Consider the following 22,930-nt stretch of genomic DNA (forward strand, 5'->3'; position numbering starts at 1 on the left):
ACTATCACTTAGTTGGCTAATATCTTCTTCATTAACAGGGGGCTTCTTTTTTATTTTCTTCTCTCAGTAGATTTTTAATTAGCATGGAAGTTAAAGCTGAATTTAGTCCTCTTCATCATTTAATGTGTGAATACCAGTGGAATCATGTAAGGCTGACTTCACCGTTGGGACATTACTGGGGAAAGAATCAGCAGAATGCTTCGTATATGGGTCCACATACCATATGTTTTTGAAGAGCTCAAATTAGCCACCTAAAATACACTGATTTTTCTATTACTAATTACAATTTAAGTTGCATTTATATTTATATTTAGGCCTTCATCTAAAATGTTTATATGTTAACTTATTTTTGCTCAGTAATTTAAATAACACTAAATGACTTCTTTTTTGATCAACTTGACAGGCTTCCAAAATCTTTAGAGAAGCATGACAAAAATTTGTACTTTTTGACCAACAAGATTGCAGAGTCACTAGGTGGCAGTGGCTATAGTGTTGAGAGATTGTCAGTACCGTACGTACCACAAGTAACAGGTAAGAGGAAGGTAATTAGAACTCTTACTCTAGTGATTATGTGTCAGCAATTTTTCTGTTAGCCCAGTTAGAAAGTTAATTATGTTTGTATACTTACTAGCTTAAGAGAGTTTACTTCTGTTTTAAAATTTTGCTCTTGAAAACCTTTCATAAATCTCTAAAAACATGTATATGATTTTATCATGAGCATATTGAATCCTCAAGTGATTATCGTTATTATTATACTTCATATATTATTGCTATTATACTGAATAATATTATCCTTTAAACAAAGAAGCAAAATGAGATCTTTACTCTTTAAGCAATATTGTGTTTAACTTAGGGAAATTGGTGAAAATTGTTTAGTTAGTGATTTGTGACTATTGACCTTAATGAATTAGGTAATTTTTGTCATTTGAAGGAGTACAGACTATTTGCTATGTAAAGAAATCTGCAAACTTCTTAAGTCAAGAATATGTTTTCCTCTGCATTATGTATTTCCTTCTGTTCTTTTCATTGCCTGAGATAATTCTGTTTTGTTTCAAGGCAAAACTGCATGGTGTCTTGCATTCAGTTTTTACTTTGAAAACTAAAATCGAAGAATTTTTATCTTACACCTTCATTTTCATTTGATGACTGTATAAATATTAAATTTGGTAGAAAAACTAGTTCTTCCTTTGGGGATGCCTCTGTTCTGTAAGAGAACTGTTTGATTTCAGTTAGGTAGTTTTCTGGATTAATCACTAGAAGTAGTACAATCTTTGGGAATAGATACCTTTTTATAATGTGGATCCAAAATATATACATTTATTACAATGATAGTTGTTTATAATAGTCTGAGATGTTAATGAAAGCTTTTGCATTTTCTTTTAAATTCCATAGTATAGAAAATTCTATTCCTCATGAGTTCCTTGGGGAAATAAAAGTGCTAAGAATAAAACATGAGTAGAGCTTTGTAATTTAAAAGAATTTTTAAAACAGACTTTTAAAATATTTCATTCTTATAACTTGGATTTAGCTCTCTTTCCTTCAGGCAAAAAACCTCATAAACCCAGGCACAAGTACAAAGGTAAATCCAAGTGTCAGTTTGGCTTGCCCTTTCCCTCACCTGTCCTCTAGGAAAATAGCTTAATACAATTTGCCTTCTAGAAAATGGAGCCAGTGGCCTGTATATTTTATATAGTTGTGAGTTCAGTTATTATTTTGCTCTACGTTCCCCATAGCTGTAGTTTATTTTCACCCCTTGTTATTTCCTTTTACCCTATTCCTTTAACTGTAAACAATTTTTAATGAAAATTATGGTACTTTTTTTAACAAGTGGTTTGCTCCCACCCCTGAAAATGATATATTCTCTTTTTTAATGCCTCCCTATCATTGACGAGGAGAATTCTGAGTATTTCAGCATATACTTAGTTACATAACTGCACAGAAATCCCTCAGTATAAATAAGGTTTTTCTGATTTATAAAGATTTTGATAGTTTAGAACCAGTCCGTGGCATGTGTGTCCTGCCTTAATGCAGAAAGAGTCAGAAGATACAGTGATACTTTATGGGATAATCAGTTATTAAAGTTTCTTTTTGCTGTATAACCATCAGGTATTCATTTTAAAAAATAAGGAATTTAAGAGCAATATATCAAAAGAAAAAAACAATTGTTGTGTATCATGCATATACACCCATCATCATCAAAATAGTAGCTGCCATTTATTATGCACTAACTGTATGCCAGTCACTGTGATAAGCACTTTGTATTCATGTTCTCAATTAATCTGTAACATAGTTTGGTGAGGAAGGTAGCACTGTCTTTGTTTACAAATGAGGATAGTGAGACTGAAATTAAATAATTTGGTTAGGTAAGACCACTAGAATTAACTGCCTTGCCTGTTCAGTTAGGTGCTTAATAAATTGATTTTTGCCAACTATGTGCTCAAAGATTGTTCAGTCATCCATATTGATCCAGGTTTATTTTTTTATGTATTCCACAAACCTTTACTGAGAGTCTACTCTATATCAAGCACTTTTCTGACTTTTGGGGGTGGAAAGATGATAAGATTCAGTCCCTATCCTCAAGGATTAAAATCTGGTGGAGAAGACAGACAAACGATTGAAATATAATGGTAACTGGTTCTAAAGAAAGAAGAATGGTCTGCCTAAAGCTTACTGAACTGTTGGTGACTGATGTATAGCAAGTGATCAATAAATGTTAGCTGAGTTTTGCATTTTCCTTTTATCTCAACCTAGAATTTGAGTTAATAGGGTATGTCTAGGTGTATGCTAAATGCTCCTCTATGAGGGGGTACGGTACTTAATGAGTATTTACAGTGTGCCAGCTGCTGTGCAAACAGAAGCAAAAATGAACAAGACAGATAGAGGTTTCTGCTTTCACAAAACTTATAGTCATTCCTAATGGGTTCCTCATCTGGACCACAAAACACAGAACATGATTTTTTTTGCGGTACGTGGGCTTCTCACTGTTGTGGCCTCTCCCGTTGCGGAGCACAGGCTCCAGACATACAGGCTCAGCGGCCATGGCTCACGGGCCCAGCCACTCCGCAGCATGTGGGATCTTCCCGGACTGGGGCACGAACCCATGTCCCCTGCATCGGCAGGCAGACTCTCAACCGCTGCGCCACCAGGGAAGCCCTCAGAAGATGATTTTGAGTGACGTTTTTCTCAGTTCTCCCAAGATGGCACTTCACCAGTTTTATTCGAGATGCATAGGAAAGAAGTTAATTCATTATACAATTTGTCTAACAGTTGCAATATGCCTTAAAGGCTATGATCAGAGAGGTTTGGGGTCCTCAGGCAGCACCTAGGAGAGTGTTTGGTCCAGGTTTGGTGAAACGCATGTCTTCCAGAGGAAAAAGTCCCTTTGCTGAGCCTGAAGCAGGTGTTAGGCAAGTGAACTGTGTTTCATGCAGAAATAATAGCATATGTGGAGGAATGGAGGTAGGCAAGAACATGATTTTTCAAGGAATTAGTATAAAGTTAGTCTACTTGGAGTGAATTGTAAGAGTAGGGTTGGGAATTGTAAAACTGGGTTAAATAGTTTGAACTATCCTAAAAGCAATGGGGAGTCATTAAATGATTTTAAACAGGGGTTGGCATGATAAGAGTTGCATTTAGAAATGTTACTCTGGTTGTAGTTTAGCAAACTGAAGACGGTACAGCCATTTAGAATACTCTTCAGTAATCTCCAGGAGAGATGGCAGTGACCTGTACTGAGGAGGTCCCAGTGCGAGTACAGGAAAGTGAGTGGACTCTAGAACACTGCAAGAGAGAATCTATAAGCAGTTGAGTGATACGGTGGGGGGCAAGGAGAAAGGCAAAGATTTTGTCTAGGGCTCTACCACGGACATTTGGGTGCTTGGTACAGCACCAGGAGGAAGAGCAGACAGAGCTCGTTTGCTGCTTCGTTTCCTTGCTTTTTGTTGTTTTTGTTTTAGGAGGGACGGGTGGTGTGACTGGGTTTAAGTGAAGAAAGAAGTATGCATTTCAAATGTAACTGTCTCTAAGTAGTTTTGAATCTTGGGTGATAGAAGGATGGAGTTTTTATTAACAGAAATGAATAGGGAAGAGGGGGTAGTTTGGGAGTTCAGCCTTTTGTTGAGTGTCTTGGACAGTGGAGCATCCAAGTACAGTAGGGGTCAGGACTGCGTTTGTGTGAGAGATTAGAGGTTATGATGAGAATTTTGAAATTAGCAGTACAGGGAATTTTGCAAGACCTTTCAGGAGAGATGACTTCTCAAAGTGAAGAAGTGAAGAGAGAGTAGAATGGCTTTGTTCTACCCTTGCTATGTGGCCTTGGGCATAACCCCTTAATCTCTCAGTGACCCCATATCCTCATGTGAAGCGAGGACTATAGCCCTGAAGCCATTTCGCTCAGATGGGATATATACATGCAAGTACTTATAAAAACTACAAAATGCCATATCAATATAAGAATGGTATTAGTATTTTTTAATGTCTTAATCTTCCAGTTGGCATTTTGAATTTTGTTAATTTGTTTTATTAATTAAAAGCACTTATAACACATGGATGCCTTTATCTGCTTTATCAAAACCTCCATTATTTTCCAACAAATATCTGCTTATAAAAGTATTTTCATGTATATATCCCATCTCTCCTTGTAGAGGTTTTGTTTTAAAGCTTGTTTTAGAAATAAAAGATTGTCTTTTATATTACACTGACTTTTTATTCATGGTGACAATGGTTTTTTAGCCTCTTTTTATTTTATAAATATGCATTAGCTCTAGATGGAATTTTGTGTTTTTCTATAGGACCAAAAAAGTATATCTGTATAAGTAGTATCAGCATTAAACTGACATTTTAAATTTCGTGTAGATAAATTATCTGTGAAATTTCATTTTGCCCCAGTTAGCTTTTTCATTGAATCCGAATGGTATAGTAGCCCTAATTACATTTATGATTTATTATATACAGTTAAGTAAGTTCCTACATCTTATTTTTTATATAGCCATAGAAAATCATATTGATTAATTTAATGTAGTTCTGTGTTATACTTGTATTCAGACTGTTTTCTCTATTCTTTAGCCATCTGAATGCAGTTATATACATTACACACAGATACACCAGGTGGCAGCAGAATATCACTGAAGGATGTTAGGCCTCGCTCTCTCTAAGTATTACTTCTAAAACCCAGGTTCTGATTAAAAACAAAAAGAAGAAACAGTGATTACCATTGTGAACGGCAGATTATAGAAGCGGAGAGGGAGAAGGGATAGGAAAATGAAAGGGCATAGAAAGTAGTGTCTGGGGCTGCCCCAAACCAACTTCAGGAAGGGAAGCAAGGGCCTCCCGAGGGGTGCGTACATCAGACAATGAGATGGTAACAGGATAGTTCTCGAACTGGCAGGACAGTGCAGTCCACAGAGGCTGCAGTGATGCTGCATTTCAGCAGACTTTGAAAGGCAGGTCAGGAACCGATGTGGACGGCCCATGGAAACAGGAGAGTTATCTTTGGTAAGCTCTATTTTGGAAAGCTTACTTTTGTGTAGATGTACAAGATATCTGATGATAGTTGTATCTGGGCTTTTTCTGTCACCTACAAGCAGGTTGCTCTATAGGTCAAAAGAAAGAACTTTCTGAGAATATAGTATTAGAGTTTCCCACTGAATTTCATTTTCTTCCCTAATCTCTGCTCATTATACTTCCCTTCTGTTCTTGTTGATTTTTGTCACTCAGTAATCCCTCTCCTGCCTCTGTACTTCTCCTTTCCTTTTTATTTTTATCTTAGGCTTCAATTTGACTTTTCTCTGCAACCCATCAGCCTTTGAATATTAACCTAGAAAATCTTGTGTGGGTGGGAAGCAGGCTATTATTTATTCCTCATTTTGAATTCTGGTAAGACATTGGAAGTTGGCGTGATTAGAGGGTAAAAAAGCAAGTCAGCAGTGATGACTACATACTACTTTGTGACAGTTCCATTGATGTTTGGTCATTAGCTTTGGTGATTTATATTAGTGCATATGATCATGAAGAAAAAGTAGAAAAAGTTCAGTATCTAGGCTACCTCAGTAATGGCCCTATGCAGGAGATATAATATTTCCAACCTGAAACTGTAGAAAAATGATAGGTAATAACTTGTCACAGATATAGGTCTGTGTTCCTCCAGCCTTCACCCAGCAGAACCTGAGTAACTAGTGTGTGCTAGGTGCAGACACAAAGTCTGCCCCTGAATTTCTTGTATACTTGGGGACATGAGACATTAATTCATATGTCTGTACTTCAAGGCCCACTAGATGACTAAAGGGTGATGATGATTGAAGAGTGACAAGGAAAGATCAGTTATAACTGAAAGCAAATTTCTGTAGCTAGAAGAAAGGGGGATAAGTAAAAATAATTAGAGTGATATTTAAGATTTAAAGGAAGCGATGTAATGTTTAACCAGGGCTTGAAAGATAAGAATCTTTACAGTGGGGAGGACATAAGAAAGGGCAGGTAATAAAGGGCTTCCAGCAGGAGTTTCTGTTTGTAAAAAAGCGTGTAAGGCCGATGTGCCAAAGCCTGCTCAGAGGTTGGAGAATAGGCACGTTTGCCTTAAACACGAGATAAATAAGGGAGCAGCTCTGAAGTTACTGTTGGCAAGATCTGACTGGAGAACCCAGATGCCTTTTTACTTCATCAGGCAATGGGTAGATTTGCTTGGAGGAGTGATGTGGTTAGTGTTTAAGAAGCTCATGGTGGCATAGAGGGAGAATTCTAGAAAGGTCTGGTTATCAGTCAGGATAGACAGGGTCAGTGGTTCTCAACTGTGGGTGATTTTGCCCATCCCACGGAACATTTGTCAACCCTAGAGACATTTTTAGTCATCACCACTGGGGCAGGCCTACTGGCGTCCGGTGGGTAGAGGTCAGGGATGCTACCGAACATCCAGTGAGGCACAGGACAGTCCCCTCGGCAAGAATTACCTGGGCCAAAATGCCACTAGTGCCAAGGCTAAGAAACCCTGGCTGAGTTGTGCTGTGAGAACAGTCACAGGTTCTTAGTGGTTTAAACCAGTGAAGATGTGTTCATCGCTCCAACTAACTGTGCATAACTTCATGTCATCCGTATTCTGGAATCCAAGCTGACGGGATAGCCGCGATCTGAAATGTTACTCATACTCTACTGGCCAGAACTAGTTACACAGTCCCTCCTAACCACAAAGAGGCCAGAAATTGGAATCCTACTGTGTCCCAGAAAGAGAGTAAATTGCCGTATTTGATTAACAGCATTAGTTACTGCCATGGAAGGCTACCTTGGAGTAAAGGAGTAGTCAGTAAGAAAGAAGCTGGTTTCTTTATGTTGGCCTCCTTTTAGTTCCTTATTCACCCCTTCAGAAGGATAAAATCACAGTACAGTTGATCCTTGAACGACACGGGTTTGAACTGCACGGGTCCACTTGCACACAGATAACTTTCAGTAAGTACATTCTGCAGTACTGTATGATCTTCAGTTGGTTGAATCTGTGAATGCAGAACCATGGATATGGAGGGCCGACTAAAGTTATAATGCAGATTTTTGACTGTGCAGGGGTCAGTGCCCCCAAGCCCCCATGTTGTCCAGGAGTCAACTGTATATACAAAGTGAGATGAGGAAGATGGGGTGTTGCCAGATTATGAAGTGACTGACTGTGCTGTTCGACTAAGCTTCTAGACCCGAGCTTCCCAGTTGTTATTGGGAGCTTTACAGGTGCGTCTGGATATTTATCTCCTTAGTTCTTCAGGTAGCTGGGTCGGGCCTGGGGTAGTCAGCTTGCAGTGCGAGCAGCCTCTACCTTTTATCTCCATATGCCTTGCGTGTATTATAATTATATATATGTGCTTTGATGTGAAAAAACTCACGAAGCTCAGCATTAGCCAGTGGGCTGGATTTGGAGGTTTTTTGGTTTTTTTTCAAAAATAAATAAATGTATTTATTTTTGGCTGCATTGGGTCTTCATTGCTGTACACGGGCTTTCTTTAGTTATGTCGAGCGGGGGCTGTTCTTCGTTGTGGTGCGTGGGCTTCTCATTGCAGTTGCAGAGCACAGGCTCTAGGTATGCGGCTTCAGTAGTTGTGGCTCGCAGGCTCTAGAGCGCAGGCTCAGTAGTTGTGGCTCCCGGGCTTAGTTGCTCCTCAGCATGTGGGATCTTCCCGGACCAGGGCTCGACCCCGTGTCCCCTGCATTGGCAGGCGGATTCTCAACCACTGCGCCACCAGGGGAATCCCTGGATTTGTTTTAAAATTATAGTTTCATGTGAAAAAGATTTACTTTAGAACAACTCTACTGGTAGTATAGGAGGGAGTGTTGTATTAGACCAGTTAGTAAGCTATCCTCAGATCTAGGTAAGAAAAGATAAAGATTTTTGAATGATGGCACTCTTGAAAAATAAATATGGCATTGTGGAGATAAAGGAGGTTTATTAGAGATGTTAAAGTTGGGTTTAGAACATGTCGAATAGAATTGGTTAATAGAGAATTGGGAAATTTGAACTGGGTGTGGAACTGGAGATGTGGAGGGCTAACTGTAAAATGCTGTGCTGATTTTTGACTGTGCAGGTGTCAGCACCTCTAACCTCCATGTTGTTCAAGGGTCAGCTGTATTAAACTGAGTTCACCCATCAATTTTATTTTTTTAATCTGCTTCACGAAATATAAAAGTCTGAGAGCACACTGTTTTATATATTTAGTAAGAGCAAAAAAGGCAAACTGCCTTAATTTCCTGAAAGTTTAAAATCTGAAATAGGTGGAGTTTATAAATGACATATCATTCTAACTAGCAAATAATGGGGGAAATTTTTTTAAATTTTAGATGAAGATCTACTTTCTAGAAGGAAAAGTATTGTGGACACCGTATCCATTCAGGTGGATATCTTACCCAACAGCATTCCTTCAGATGATATGGTAAGTTGCTGAAAGTTTATGATGAAGTACTGTCTTGAGACAGACATCAATTTAAAAGAAGGTTTTGCCCCCCCACACTTTTAAACAGGATCAGATACAACTCTGATTTATCCCTAAATCAACAAAATTGTTAGTAGAAGTTAATCTGATTTAGCCCTGAACTTATTTATAATTTATTTTACTGAACTCATTTCATATACCTATAAAGATACATAAACTTAATATTGTGTGTTATGATATCACTAGATTTCACATTGTAGTAAAAGGAACCATTAGGTAGAACTAGGTACGTTCTTTTAATAAGAAATGCTACACAAGGCCTGTTATTAAATCAGTAGGCCCTCTACTATTTATTTTTAAAGATTTATGAAACATAAGTTGTGAGAATAAATGGAATTATACACTCTCATGTGAAGCCAAATGCTCACTACTTTTAGAAAGTTTCAAAATTTCACCTATGAGAGAAATTTTTTTATCTTTTTGGATAGTAAATATAATGAATTTAACATAGGTTAAGCTGTATCAGTGACCTGTGTACTCTTCAAGGAGTTATTTGAAACATCATAGATTTAATGTTCTCCTCCTGTTTCACTAGAGCGCAAGAGTGTACCCAACTGAGTTACAGGGAGAAAAAGCAGCCAGTATTCTCTAGCACTTATCCACACAAATCAGCAGAGAATTTTTTGATAGTCAAGTAAAAATGCCAGTGTGCCAGCATGTCAAGTCAGCTTCCTCCTTGTGGTTTATCCATTGTTTGCCTTCCTAGGTATTTCATTATTTCTCATTGGTACAATGTAAATAACTAAAAGAATTTCCATGTAAGAAAAGAGGAAGGAAGTTGTCTGAATTCATGCTTTCTCAGCCTCCTTTCTCCCTCCTGCTTCCAATCCCTGTCAGTTAATTTGTCTTCAGGAACTAAAACTATTTGGTGGCCAGGGTACAGCCAATTAATTTATATCTTTCATGCTTTTAACTCCCTGTTATGTAAAATTAATCAGTTTTATCAAGGAATTATCTGCAGAGCATCAGAGTAGTTGGAATAGGCAGTTAGTGTTCATTTTGGAACTTGGGGCTTTAAGGTTGGTTTAGAGTTTCTTACCAGTTTAAGACTCAGGAAAAATCATCTTCCCTAAATTTCACCTCTTCAAAGCCATTTTAATTTTTACACTCCCTACTAGCAAGAAGGATATCTTGCTAGCTATATCTTTCAGTGATTATGAATTTGCTGCTGTTACCTTTTGAGGGAAGAAATTCATCCAAAGCCTTAGTTTATACTTGTCAAGAGTGCAGTCTATTTTATTGACTGGTATTTTTCCATTTGCCTTTTGTTAACCATTTTTATTTCTTTTAAAAATACATATATAGCACTTTAAAAGGTTGCAAAGGATCAGTCTGTTTTGATAAAATGAACTGAAGAAACATTTGCATGAAGACAATATAGGAGGAAGATTCTTGAGCATGAATTTTACATGAAAAGTTCATTAATACATTTGTTAACTTATTAAAGATCCTTTTGTTTTATCTTTGCTATAACTATAAATCCTAAGTCAAATGTGCCTCACCCTGAGTATTTGAAAAGTTAAGTACAGTTTAGTATATAAGATTTACTTGAGCACATTGGAGTTTCAAACTCATTTACCATTATGGTATCTGATTTTGTGTATTAGGTATGGTCGTTGAAACACCAGAAGACAGAATAACAGTACCTTCTAGGCTAAAACTAACTAATTTCATTATGTTGACAGGAGAAGGTGTCATCAGTTAGGTATTCACCAGTTAATGGTGTAAGAAAATATCAGACTAATAATAAGTATATTTGCTAACAATGAATCAAATTAAAAAATTGCTCATTTGAAAAATTGCTCATAATTTCATCAAAATTACTTGAAATTGTATATACATAATCCCACTTAGTCCTCAGATGTATTTGATACCTGCTTTTAGAGCTTGTAATGTTGTTTAGATGGAGATCATAGGAAAACTTTTGTTTTCCCTAGATATAACTCAGCTTATTACTATGGTCTATTAAAATACCTGGTCCATTTCTGAGGTATGTGAGTTCTAACATTTGCAATTCAAATTTTAGCCCATCATGAATCACTTAGTGAACTTCTCCTAAAAATTGCACTATATATGTATAAAGATACCTAAATTAAATTCAGGTATTCAAGAAGATAAATGGCTAAAACATTTATTTATTTCAGCGGCGTCTCTGCCTCCAGAAATTAAGTGATCAGCTTGACTAATAGAATAAAGCACCATAGGCATGATTCTTTGATGCTGGGCGAATGCATCATCATTATCCAAATTAAGGAAAACAACAAACAGAGAAGAGTTACTAGATACAGTACTCTAGCTTTTCACTTATCCAGGATTGAACAGTTAATAAGTAAAAATTCTACGTAATAAGAATTCTGGCCTTCTACCTTCTCCTATGTTCTTTCTCCTATACTATAGTTGTTTCTCAAAAGTCTAAGCTCTTAACCAGTTGTAAGAACAACTTTGAAGTACTAGATTGCTTCTAGGTACAAATAATTGACCAGCCAGAGCCTAATCTTATATATCTGCTCCAAATATCTAGAACAAAGCAACTGAAAATTCCCAAGTTTAATCTGACTTCAACTAGAAATATGAGTCCTCAGTAGAAAAACTGAGGTAGTGGAACTCTTGCTGCTTTGATTTCCAGCTAAATCCTTTGTACAGAGAGCTAAGGTGCAAAGCATGAAGTCTTTTGTTTTCACTAGTCTTGCTGCCTTAGACTTAGCAAAAAGAAGCTCATGAGCTAAAATTAGGGATGACCAGAGTCCAAGGCAAGTATTCACATATCATTTCTTAACTTTTATTCAGAGATACTATAGTAACTGGATATATTATTCCTTCTGAAAATGTGCTGGTGCCACAAAAAGTATTACTGACTTTTTATGTAAGCACTTGATTTCACACCTTTTACATGTCTCAAAGCAAGCGAGATTTGAAAACTTCAAGTTAAAGGGAGTTTCTGGAGAATAAGACTTGGTGGTTGACCTTAAAAGATCCAGAATATAATTATTTTTAAATGTTGGTTAACTGTACTCATTGAACACTTCCCAAAGTAATAATTTTTTGCTTTAAAATTTTTGCATTTAAAGTTTTAGATTATTTCATTTTTGATTTTTAACCTGTATGTGGTACCAAAATTATAAAGGGTATAGAATACTTAGTTTTCATTTATTACATAGCTGAAGCTGCATTTATATATAATCTCTGCCTTGAATATTGGTTGGGTTGCCTTAAAGGTTGCTAATTCTGCCAGCCTTACATCAATCTGTAGACTTCTTTGGGGAACCACTGTGGTAGGCCATTGTTAAAACCAATGAAAACATGGAGATTATTTGATACTGTTGAGTGTGATCACAAATCCAGCCAACACAAAGAAGAGAAAATATTTGTCAAGGTTCTTAGATGACTTGTAACTAGGTGAAGGTATCATTTATATTGACCGTTCTTAACTCTTTATTTTACTTAAAATCACTTTTCTCTAGGTTAGTAACACTGAAGAAATCACCTTTGAGGCGTTAAAGAAAGCAATTGGTGAGATTTTGCTTGTTAACTCTCCTAGTATTTTCTAGCTTATCTGTATCTTAGTACTTGTTTAAATGCCAGAATTAACAGAGGCAGCATGGCAAGTGTATATACTGTCGATTTCTATATAAATATATAATCAATTTATTAGCTTATGTTCTTTAGACTTTTGTAATTGTCCTGTCTTGTCATAGATAATTATTTTCCTCTCTATAGACTGACTTTTCTAGAATTATGAAAGCATATCACCATGTATTTGAATGCTGCCCTTATTTGGTGGCCAACGTGGAGGCTGAGTGAATTTATGAGAAATAGTGAATGTGTTTCCTTTTATAGGAGATGGGCAGGTGAATAATTCTGAGAGAATTACATAGAATGATTTTTAGTAGGCATATAGCAGTGTAATTAGAAGCGTGTTTCTCATGGGGTAAGAGAAAGGAGCTGGCTGAAATTGTCAGCGGGCACAATGGAGTCACATTAATCCTTGCTATTTTATCAGTGAGAACACTGAGGCAGAGAAATTAGCAACTCTCCTGAGATCATATAGCTAGTAAATACTGGAGACAAATTTCATACCCAGGTCTGACTCTGTCATCTTTTCACTTATCTTTGCATAAAATAGTACTCTGATTTTTTTTTCTCCTGTAGCCTTTATGGAAATAAACTTTACCTTATATAATTTGCCTCTTTTAAAAATTTTTTAAATGATTCCTTCAATTAAGTATTAATATAAATTCCTCCTAGGCTCATGATGCCTCGATCTCAATTCATTTCTAATTGGTAAAGCAATAGAGGGTGGAAATTGGCTCTCAATTTTTAAGAAATATTAGAATAAGAAAATCATTAACAGGGAATTGAAGCGCTCTAGTACCCATCATACATGAAATAAAATCTGACCTTTTTCAGCTTAATCCATTAGAGGATTTTTTTTTCTTATTGTAATATCAAATTTGCCAAAATAAAATTAATTGAATTTAGTAAGCAGTTTTTGAACACCCATTATGTACAAGATACTGTGAGACATTTAAAAATTAATAAGACATGTTGAGGAACTTACAGTCTGGCAGTGGTTCTCAAAGTATGTCTTTGGACCCCTGGAGCTTTGGGGAAGACTCTTCCAAGGGATCCTTCAAGTCAAAAAGTATATTCAGCACAATACGAAGACATTATTTGCCTTTTTACTGCATGGATTAATATGAATGAAGGCAGTGGCATCAAACTGTACTAGTGGTCATTGAATTCATCAGCACCACACATCCCCAGTTATTTTATTTATTTATTTATTTATTTTGCGGTATGCAAGCCTCTCACTGTTGCGGCCTCTCCCGTTGCGGAGCACAGGCTCTGGACGCGCAGGCTCAGCGGCCATGGCTCACGGGCCCAGCCGCTCTGCGGCATGTGGGATCTTCCCGGACCGGGGCACGAACCCGTGTCCCCTGCATCGGCAGGCGGACTCTCAACCACTGCGCCACCAGGGAAGCCCACCCCAGTTATTTTTTAAAGGCAAGATTTCTCTTAAGAATGCCTTTGAAGAATCAGTATAAATGATTAATTTTATTAATCTCATCCCGTGAATACATGCCTTTGGGAAGCACGTATAAAGCACTTCTTTGATTGCTTTTATTTGCAGAACTAGTTGATTTTTTTAAGGAACATCGCTTTTACTTTAAAAAAAAAAAAAGAAAAGAAAACCTGTGGTATTTGAAGGGAAGCTGTTACTTCAAGAGAAAAAAAGTACCCTGACAGTATTTGCTCCCAGTGATAAAATTAGCACTTTTTAACAAAATTAGAATTTTGAAGGTTATGTCTGCCAGTGCAAGTTTGACAGTTCCCCAATATTTATTTCTTTAAAGACTTTTCTAATGAGATCAGTGATAATAACTAACAAATGTGATTTTAAAGAGTATTTTACAGTGAAATATGTCTACATTTAGAGGGTCTGCATAAATCAGTGGAGCAGTATTCCAAATGACCTTGCGTGATGTTACACAACTATACCTGAGTAAAGCTCTATTAAAACTGTAGAACAGACCAATAGATGTTAATATAACCCGTTACAAAAAGTTCATTAATAAGGTTTCAAATTCCATATTGCAACTAACTTTTAAGAAACTACCGTTTATCATGTTTTGTTGTAGTGTCCAAGAAGAAATAGCTACAATTCTGTGAAAAGGCTATTTATTGAATTACTCTTTCCCAGTCCATACCTGTGTGAGTTTAGTTTTTCTTTATATACTTCAACCAAAATAACATATTGCAGTGGATTGAATGCATCTTCAGGTAGAATCCAACTGCTTCTATTAAGTCAGACATTAAAGAGATTTTCAAAAATAGAAAACAGTGCCATTCTCTTCACTAAATGTTTTCATTTTAGAAAATATCGTTATTTTTTCATGAAACAATTATTTTTGTTAACATATAGTGGTTTCATTTCTTTAATGCATTTAATGAATATTTTTAAAGTCTCATTTTTATATTGTAATATGGAAAATATCAAATGATGTAATACATAAAGAAAGCAATTTGGCTTTCTTAATAATTTTTCAGAGTATAAAGGAGTCTTAAAACAAAAAGTTTGAGAACTACTGGACTAATGCATGAAAAGAAACTTGCTGCCTGCAGGCCAAATTTAGGTGGAAGTATTATTTTCAGAAATTGGATTTGAATAAAGACCAGGGATGTATGCTCAGCTTGCCCAAGTCCTGTTTTTCTTACTGCTTTTAAAACATTTATGTTTCCTGCCTAGCCTCTGGCACATTTGAGCTTGTGACCCTGATCTAGTGAACACGAGAGATGTGATCATAATTCTGTATTATAGTCATTCAGAAAAAGTACATAAATTCGACAACTTTGTTAACCTGCCACAATTTCAGAGGGGGGAAAAGAAACCTATTTCGTTTGTACCTGCTATATCCATCTTTTTAAAACTAGCTAATTGTTACAGTTTGTCTACCTGAAGAGAAGCTTTGTTTTTGAAGAACCTTGAACAGATTGTGTTTCATCTTATGAAATTCTTGACCAGGAAAAAAAACGCTGAAGAGTTACTGAGTTGTTACTGTAGACCATCAATAAATAAGCCATTAATTAGCCTTCTTTTCAGATTCTTAAGCAAATAGACATAGTTATTATATGTATCAAAATGACAGACATTTATTATTTTATTATCTCACAAACTCTGGCCAGACCACACGTCATCTTAAGATTTTAAAAAAATCCCTTTTCAAATTGGGGAAGATAAATGGAAAAGGCTAGAACAATACGGTTCCACATGACCCTATCTATATTTCAATCACGCCGTTCACTATCAAGTTTAGCAGACTTTTAATTTAGTACCTCATATGTGCAAGGGCATGATTATTAATAAAAGAATCATCCTTCAGGAGGGGCCTTGAAGTTGTTTAACTAGTAGGAAGTTGTCATGCTTCTGCTTTTATTTGGTAAGAGAGACAAAGGTAGTCTTATGAAAAAGGGTTTTGTGCTGTGTAGTTTTTTAATTTTTTTATATGTGGGCTTTCTAGCCTTAACTAAGACACTTCAAGGATGTCACACCTTTTGCTTTTTTCCCTATACAAGTAGTCCTATAAATTACCCTTATTTTTTATTTATAGATCATTTGCTCTTATGGTCATTGGAAAGGTTCTGTGAAATTTTGTATTCCTTTTAATGGGTCTTTTTAAACATTTATATAGATACCAATGGAATGGAAGAACAGGAAAAGGAAAAGAGGCGTCTAGTGATAGAGAAATTCCAGAAAGCACCTTTTGAAGAAATAGCAGCACAGTGTGAATCCAAAGTAAGTGAATACATGGTGAAGGGGTGGCGGGTGGAGTTTGACTTGGTGGAAGTTGTCCTGGTAATTGGTAGGTGGATTCCAAGCTTCAGCAGATCAACAGAATCCACAAGGTAGTGGATTTGATAGGGACTGAAAACTGAAGACATAGCTATGAAGCCTAAATAATTTTTTTGTATAATGTCAGCTGATGGGAATGGCAGATCCCAAATTAAATGTTAACGATTGTTATTGCTTTGAAACTGTTTTTGCAGTGGTTTTCAGTGATTTTGCTGTAGGTATTTTGTGTGTCTATCGATTTTGTTTTTACCAGTGAGACTAGGAAGGGAATAAAAGAGAAACTTTACATTAAATTCCAATGTATGAGACAGATAAAACCAAAACATTAAAGCATTCTGTACCATCAGTTTAATAGTTAGAGTTATGCTTTGTCCTTTAAATCACACTTGTATTATTACATATGGGTATTTGGAAAATAATAGATCCATTCTTAACACTTTTTTTCTCCTTTGTAGGCAAATTTGCTTCATGATAGACTTGCTCAAATATTGGAACTCACCATACGGTAAGAGTTTTGGTACTACAAGAGCAATAAAGCAACAAAATAGAAACCATTAGATCCCTATAAATTTGTGGCTTTTTAAGTAATTGTGCTTTTCATTTAGGGTAATTACACAAGATCATACAGGTCTCTGCCTCAGTGGTTATTCTGTTTACTGGATTGTCTGATGCCATTTCTTGTCCAGGGGGCTTCTAGCTTTTCTAGCTTTCCTTTTTAGATCATTTATTCCTTTAAAATGGTCCTATAAGGACATTTGAGTAATTGGAAGACTCTTATTCTAATGATATGGTTAAAAAGGTAATTTCTCAGATTTAACCATTGTGACCTATAAAAACTACAGTTTTATATGGTTCAACCTCATAGTTCTTTCCAGGGCAATAACGATTCTACCTATGCAGATGGCTCACTTGAATTATTAAACTTTACTTGAGTTTTCCTAAGTCATGTCTATTTGTGTCCTGTTATTAGTTATAGTCGGCCCTCCATATCCGCAGGTTCTGCATTCGCAAATTCAACCAACTGTGGATCAAAAATATTTGGGAAAAAAAAAATTCCCAGAAAGTTCCAAAAAGTAAAACTTGAATTTTCTGCATGCTGGCACTATTTACATAGCATTCACATTGTATTAGGTATTATAAATAATCTAGATACGATGAAAAGTATAAGGGAGGATGTGTGTAGGTCATATGCCAGTACTGCTCCGTTTTATATAAGGGACTTGAGCATCCAAGGATTTTGGTCTGTGTGGAGGGTCCAGGAACCAATCCCCTGTGGATACCATTGAACAATTGTATCTTATGCTCCAAAAACTTAAGGCATCTGATATCGGTTTTACTGTGTCTATTGGTTGTTAAGTAATGAAGCACATGACAGAGGGAGAGAAAAGCTCCACGTTCCGCCTAAGGAAAGAACCTCTGCATATTCTTATATTGACTTCAGTGTGGAGACTGGTCTGTGCAGAATGTGGCACAGTAAAGGAGCCGTAGATAGAAATTGTGCTTCTGAAATTTTTTTTTACATCGCCGTATCTTTTTTATTTTCAACTTGATTGACTAAATATGTTTGGCTTCAAACCCTGTATGTATCCTTATAAACAGAATAAACAGGTAGATGCTCAAGTTCACTTGCTTTTTTTTCCCCAGCCATTTTTCTGCCTTCATACACAAAGCATGTTTTCATCACTTTAACATCTTATTCTAGGCGTTTACCACCAATAATGCCCCCCACCCCGACTAAGTTGAGAATCACTCATTTATAAAAGTTCAGAACAGAGAATCAGACTAAAATACGCAATATACTCTATACCTTAGATTCAAAGAAAATTGCTGGGTGTGGGCATTTATGCACAACCTAAAAGTTGAGAAGTTAAGTTTTATTTGGGGACCTTGCTGAGGACTATAGCCCAGGAGACGGTCTCTCAGGTAGCTCTGAGGAACTGCCCCGAAGAAGTAAGGGAGGAGCCAGGATATATAGGAGTTTTGGGCTGGAAAAAAAACATGTAGTCAAACATCAAAAGATCACTGCTAATCACAAAGAGCAGACATCTGAGGTTGACGATTTTAGTGCTTTTCTATGCATGGGAAGGTGCAAGGATCTGGGTTCACTGAAATTAGTCCTTAGATATGCATCTTAACTGTCTAGGGCCAGTATCCAAAGAACAGAATGCTCCCTGTTTTTCTCCATCCTGAATTCCCCTCAGGGCACACCATTGTAGGCGACTGCAGTGGCTGATGGCTTGATCTTGCAGAACTGGAATGGCAGGCAACACTCCCTGTCCACAGCTTCTCTGATGCCTGTTAATTGTAACAGTAAATATCTGCTGCTTTTACTAATCCTCCCCACAGTCCTGAAAAGTTAGGTAGATCCTTTCCCCCCGCCCCCACCAAGTAAAGACACTGAGGCTTAGAGAAGTAAAGTAACTTGCTGAAGTTTATCCAGCTAGTGAGTGGAAATAATCAAAATTCAAATCCATAACTCATGTTCTTAAAAGAAATGTTGCTAGAGACCACCATGTTACATTTAATCACACTATCATAACTATATGGATTTAATATTTTAGAATAAGTACTATGACTAATTTGGTTTCATTGGTACTGCAACTACTACTAATAATTTGTATTTATTAAGCCTTACTGCTAATAGTTATTTACTGAACACTTACGGTGTTCTAGGCACTGTGCTAAGTGCATTCTTTCATTTAGTGTTTACAACAGATTTTAAAAATATTTAGTGATTATTTTTACTTTACAAATGTAGAAACAGATTCACGTAGAAGTTTGGTAATTTATCCAAGGTCACCTAGTTAGGAAGTAGTAGTTTTGGGTACCTTACATGATACAGAGAAATGAAATAGACTTCTTAGTGTACCTTCAGGGTTTTCAGTTTCTATTTGATATATTTCCTCTTGTTAATTTGCCTCATTCTAACTACGAGACAGAGAAAAGAGTTTGTATGCTTGAGAAAAGAAACAAAATAAGCAATATTACATCTCAGTTTCCATTGTTCCTTCATTCACTTTGACCTTAGTACAATAAGAAAAAAATTACAAGAAATGCAAAGGAGCAGGAAAATACAGAAAAAGAATAAGCAGCCCCCCAGATGATTGATCCAATTATTGGAATTAGTAGACAATGACCTTAAAAGAACACACACACATATCAAAGAATTTAAAGGAAAAAATATGTATATTTTAGGAGAGAAATGGAAAGTCTAAAAAAAGAACCAAATTGTAGTTCAAGAACTGAATGTTATAATATCTGAAAGAAAAAAAATGTCATTGGATGGGCTTAATAGTATATTGGACATTATAGAAGAATTCGCATATATTGCTCATAGGAGTATAAATTGGTACACTTTGCAAAACTTTGGCAGTGTCTTATAAAGTTAAACATATACCTGCTCTTGATCCTGTAATCCCGTATCTCAGTATTTGCCCAGAGAAATGAAAACTTAGATTCACAAAAAGACATGTACATGAATGTTTTAGCAGCTTTTTTCATAATTACCAGATGCCCATCAACAGGAGAATGGAGAGAGAGTAAACAAATAATGGCACTCTTAGTATAGTGAAATACTATTCAGCAGTAAAAAGGAACACATTTTGGGGGTAAATTTTAAAAAATGCATTGAGCAAAAGAAATCAAACATAAACGAGTATAGCTTGTATGGACCATTCCTATAGGCTGTATAGACCATGTGAAATTCAAGAACAAGTGACACGAACCTTCAGTGACAGCGATCAGAACATAGTTACTGTTGGATGTGGGTGTATGTGTACGGGTATGTGGGAGTAGGGAGAAATTGGTTGAGGACACAAAGGACCTTTTCTGAATGATGAAAGTGTCAGTATCTTTATCTATGGTCAAGATAAGAATGAAGTAATGAATTGAGGGAGAACATTGGTATCATATGACAAAAGATCAGTTTCCAAAACTGATAAAAGAAAAATATCTGAGTAGAAATACAGGCAGTAGACTCAAATAGACAATTCATTTTAAAAGAAACACAGAATGGATACTAAATCTACAAAGGTATGTAGCATTAGTAGTAACCCAAAATGTGAAAATAAAAGAAAGAATGAATTCCCTTTTGCCTGCCAGAGTGCCAAAGATTAAAATAACAAGAAAGAATGATTATACCCAATATTTATAATGGTATAAGAGGATGGGTACACTCCGATGTTGAAAGTATGAATTGCCAGTATCATGGCAATGTGCACCAGTCTCAAAAATGTAAATACACTTTGATGCAGAAATTCTGTGTGTGTAAGACTACAAACCAAGGAGACAGGATAAAATTATGTATAAGAATAGACCTGTCAGCATTATTTATGATAATGAAAAATGAAAATGAACCTACATCTGTCCGTTGAAGTAAATCAATTATAATATATCTATATATTGAAGTACCATGCGGTGGTCATCAAAAGAAGTTAATATATGTATATATAAGATTTTTTACCAGTGAAACAAAGCAAGCCTACATGAGTGGGTATAGCGTAATCCCACTGTAAAAATTATATATACATATATTCAGAGGAGAATGTCTAGTGTAGACTTAGAAACAGCTCAGTACCACTGTGATCTATGTGCCATGCCACCGTGTAGCTGGCCCGCAATTCCATCACACTGATCCCTGCGATGAAGGAGCCTCACTCTGCTGCTGGCAGGTAGTAGCGAGAGCGCTCTGTGAAGTGAACAACTTTGCAATGCACCTGTTGACAATGCCTTGCTCTTTTACAGCCCTCCTCCCAGCCCATCAGGAACACTGACCATTACTTCTGGGCATGCCCAATACCAGTCTGTCCCGGTCTACGAGATGAAGTTTCCAGATCTGTGTGTGTACTGAGTGGCTAACGAAGACCTCAGCATAAAGCCTAAGAATTAGGGCCAAGCTGAGTTTTCAGGGTTTACTTAATGTGTTTTAACATACTTCTTGAAAATTATGATGGAATTTATCTTTAACCGAATGCTTGGCATATCAGATTAGATATTTTGCAGCTATATTATATGATTTAGAGTACTTTTGAAGATAGGTTTATGCCATGTTAATTTTTTTTTGAGGTTCCTGATGGCTTTTAAAATCGAACATATATTGGTCTCACATTAATTGTTAAATAGTATATTTAAAAATTTTCACAAACATGTAATTCAAAAAAAAATTAAGCCTTCAGAGGGTTGAAGGTGTATGAAGTGTCTACTGTATTTCTTAGACATCTACGCAACTGCTTAAGATTAGAATTGCTGTTGTTTTTCTTTATCTGCAAAAGCAAAAACATACAAATATATTTCTAATCCTGGAGCTGCAAAACTGTTCTGTGGCTCTTTGTCCCCATGTTTTAGATGTCGTGGTGGGCATCCCTCTGTTCGTTCGCTGTAACAATATGTGACAGTCATTCCTCAACTTGTTTGTGGAAATGACATTTACTGAGTAATATTCCTAGAATATGACCCTAAAATCTCAGATTTAAAGTGTCTAGTTCTTGTAATACTGTGTTTTCTGCCAAAAGTTTGACCGTTCTACTTGAGAGTCTTAGAGCTTGCTCTTGGAGTACGGACCTGTGCAATATTTTTTACATCATTAGATGTATTAGTTTACAGACTATGCTTTGAAATTATAGTAGTATTTTGCTGTGGCTCCATTAATTAAATGAGCTATATATTTAGTATAGGAAAAAAGACATTTAAAACAGCTACTAGTTCACCTGTGAAGAGTGTGTACATTTTGATTTCTGTTGAGAGCATATTAATTTACATTTTAATATTGTGCAGTTTTTAAATCCTTATAGTCAAAAAATGCCCCGAATGGACTTTCAGTTTGCAAGATTTGAACTGCAACTTGTATGCATCTCTGTTTAGGATTTGTGATATTACATTTGAGAAGAGTGCCTATGGGTTTAGCAATCAAGTGTGCTATAGATGGTCAATTTAAGCTTGTATTGATTTAAGCTACCAAGATTACATGTGCTGACAGACTTAACAGTGTTCTTAAAATTGTGTACATTTTAGTGAATTCCGTCACATGGCAAAGATGAACAATTTTCTTTGCAACTCATAAAATTCTTTTAGGACATTTTAATAAAATAATCTGTTTATAATTCTACTACCTTTTCAGATTTGATTCCCTTTTACATAAAACAATATACATAACAAAAATTGTAACCCAAAAAACAATTGCAGTTTTAGCTTTAGATTTTGTTTGAAAAATTGCAGTGAAGAAAGGCATGTTATTACTTGGTGTTTACAATTATTTGGGTACCTTTAGTAGAAACAAAAAAGTGAGGAAGTAATAATAGAACAAGCATACTCAAAATTTTTTCGAATATTTAAACCAAAGTACAGCATCTTGAAACATCTTGCAGAAGATCCTAGTCTTTTTAAACCTATCAAATGATACTCAAACATCCTGGGTGGTTTACTCACTGTAGATAAACAAGACGTTGTTTTCCAGGTGATAGTGTAGAGTCACCACCTGGGGGGTGAAATGGCCCCACTGCAGCTGTCACTGTCACTTTACCTCTTGACGAGGTAAAATGCTTCACCATTTAATAGGCCAAGTTTTATGTTTTTTTAATTTCCCTTTTTTTCTTCTGTATTTTTAAATAAAGATTGTGTAAAAATC

At 36.1% G+C, this 22,930-nt stretch overlaps 1 protein-coding gene across 2 annotated transcripts in view; it reads left to right on the forward strand.

Moving 5' to 3' along the window:
- Positions 1-21,157, forward strand: part of EFR3A (EFR3 homolog A) — a gene marked incomplete at its 3' end in the record, with an annotated part of 53,485 nt that extends 32,328 nt beyond the window's left edge. Inside the window, exons 16-22 of one of the 2 annotated variants that reach the window (XM_079722492.1) lie at positions 404-531; positions 1,529-1,579; positions 8,806-8,897; positions 12,419-12,467; positions 16,148-16,251; positions 16,764-16,813; positions 21,052-21,157. In XM_079722492.1, the coding sequence (XP_079578618.1) occupies positions 404-531; positions 1,529-1,579; positions 8,806-8,897; positions 12,419-12,467; positions 16,148-16,251; positions 16,764-16,813; positions 21,052-21,157 (580 nt within the window). The remainder of the gene's footprint in view (positions 1-403; positions 532-1,528; positions 1,580-8,805; positions 8,898-12,418; positions 12,468-16,147; positions 16,252-16,763; positions 16,814-21,051) is intronic. The other variant, XM_079722493.1, reaches the window with a different exon arrangement.
- Between the last annotated feature and the right edge of the window lie 1,773 nt (positions 21,158-22,930).

Source organism: Hyperoodon ampullatus (assembly GCF_949752795.1).
Source record: "Hyperoodon ampullatus genome assembly, chromosome: 17".
NCBI lineage: Eukaryota > Metazoa > Chordata > Mammalia > Artiodactyla > Ziphiidae > Hyperoodon > Hyperoodon ampullatus.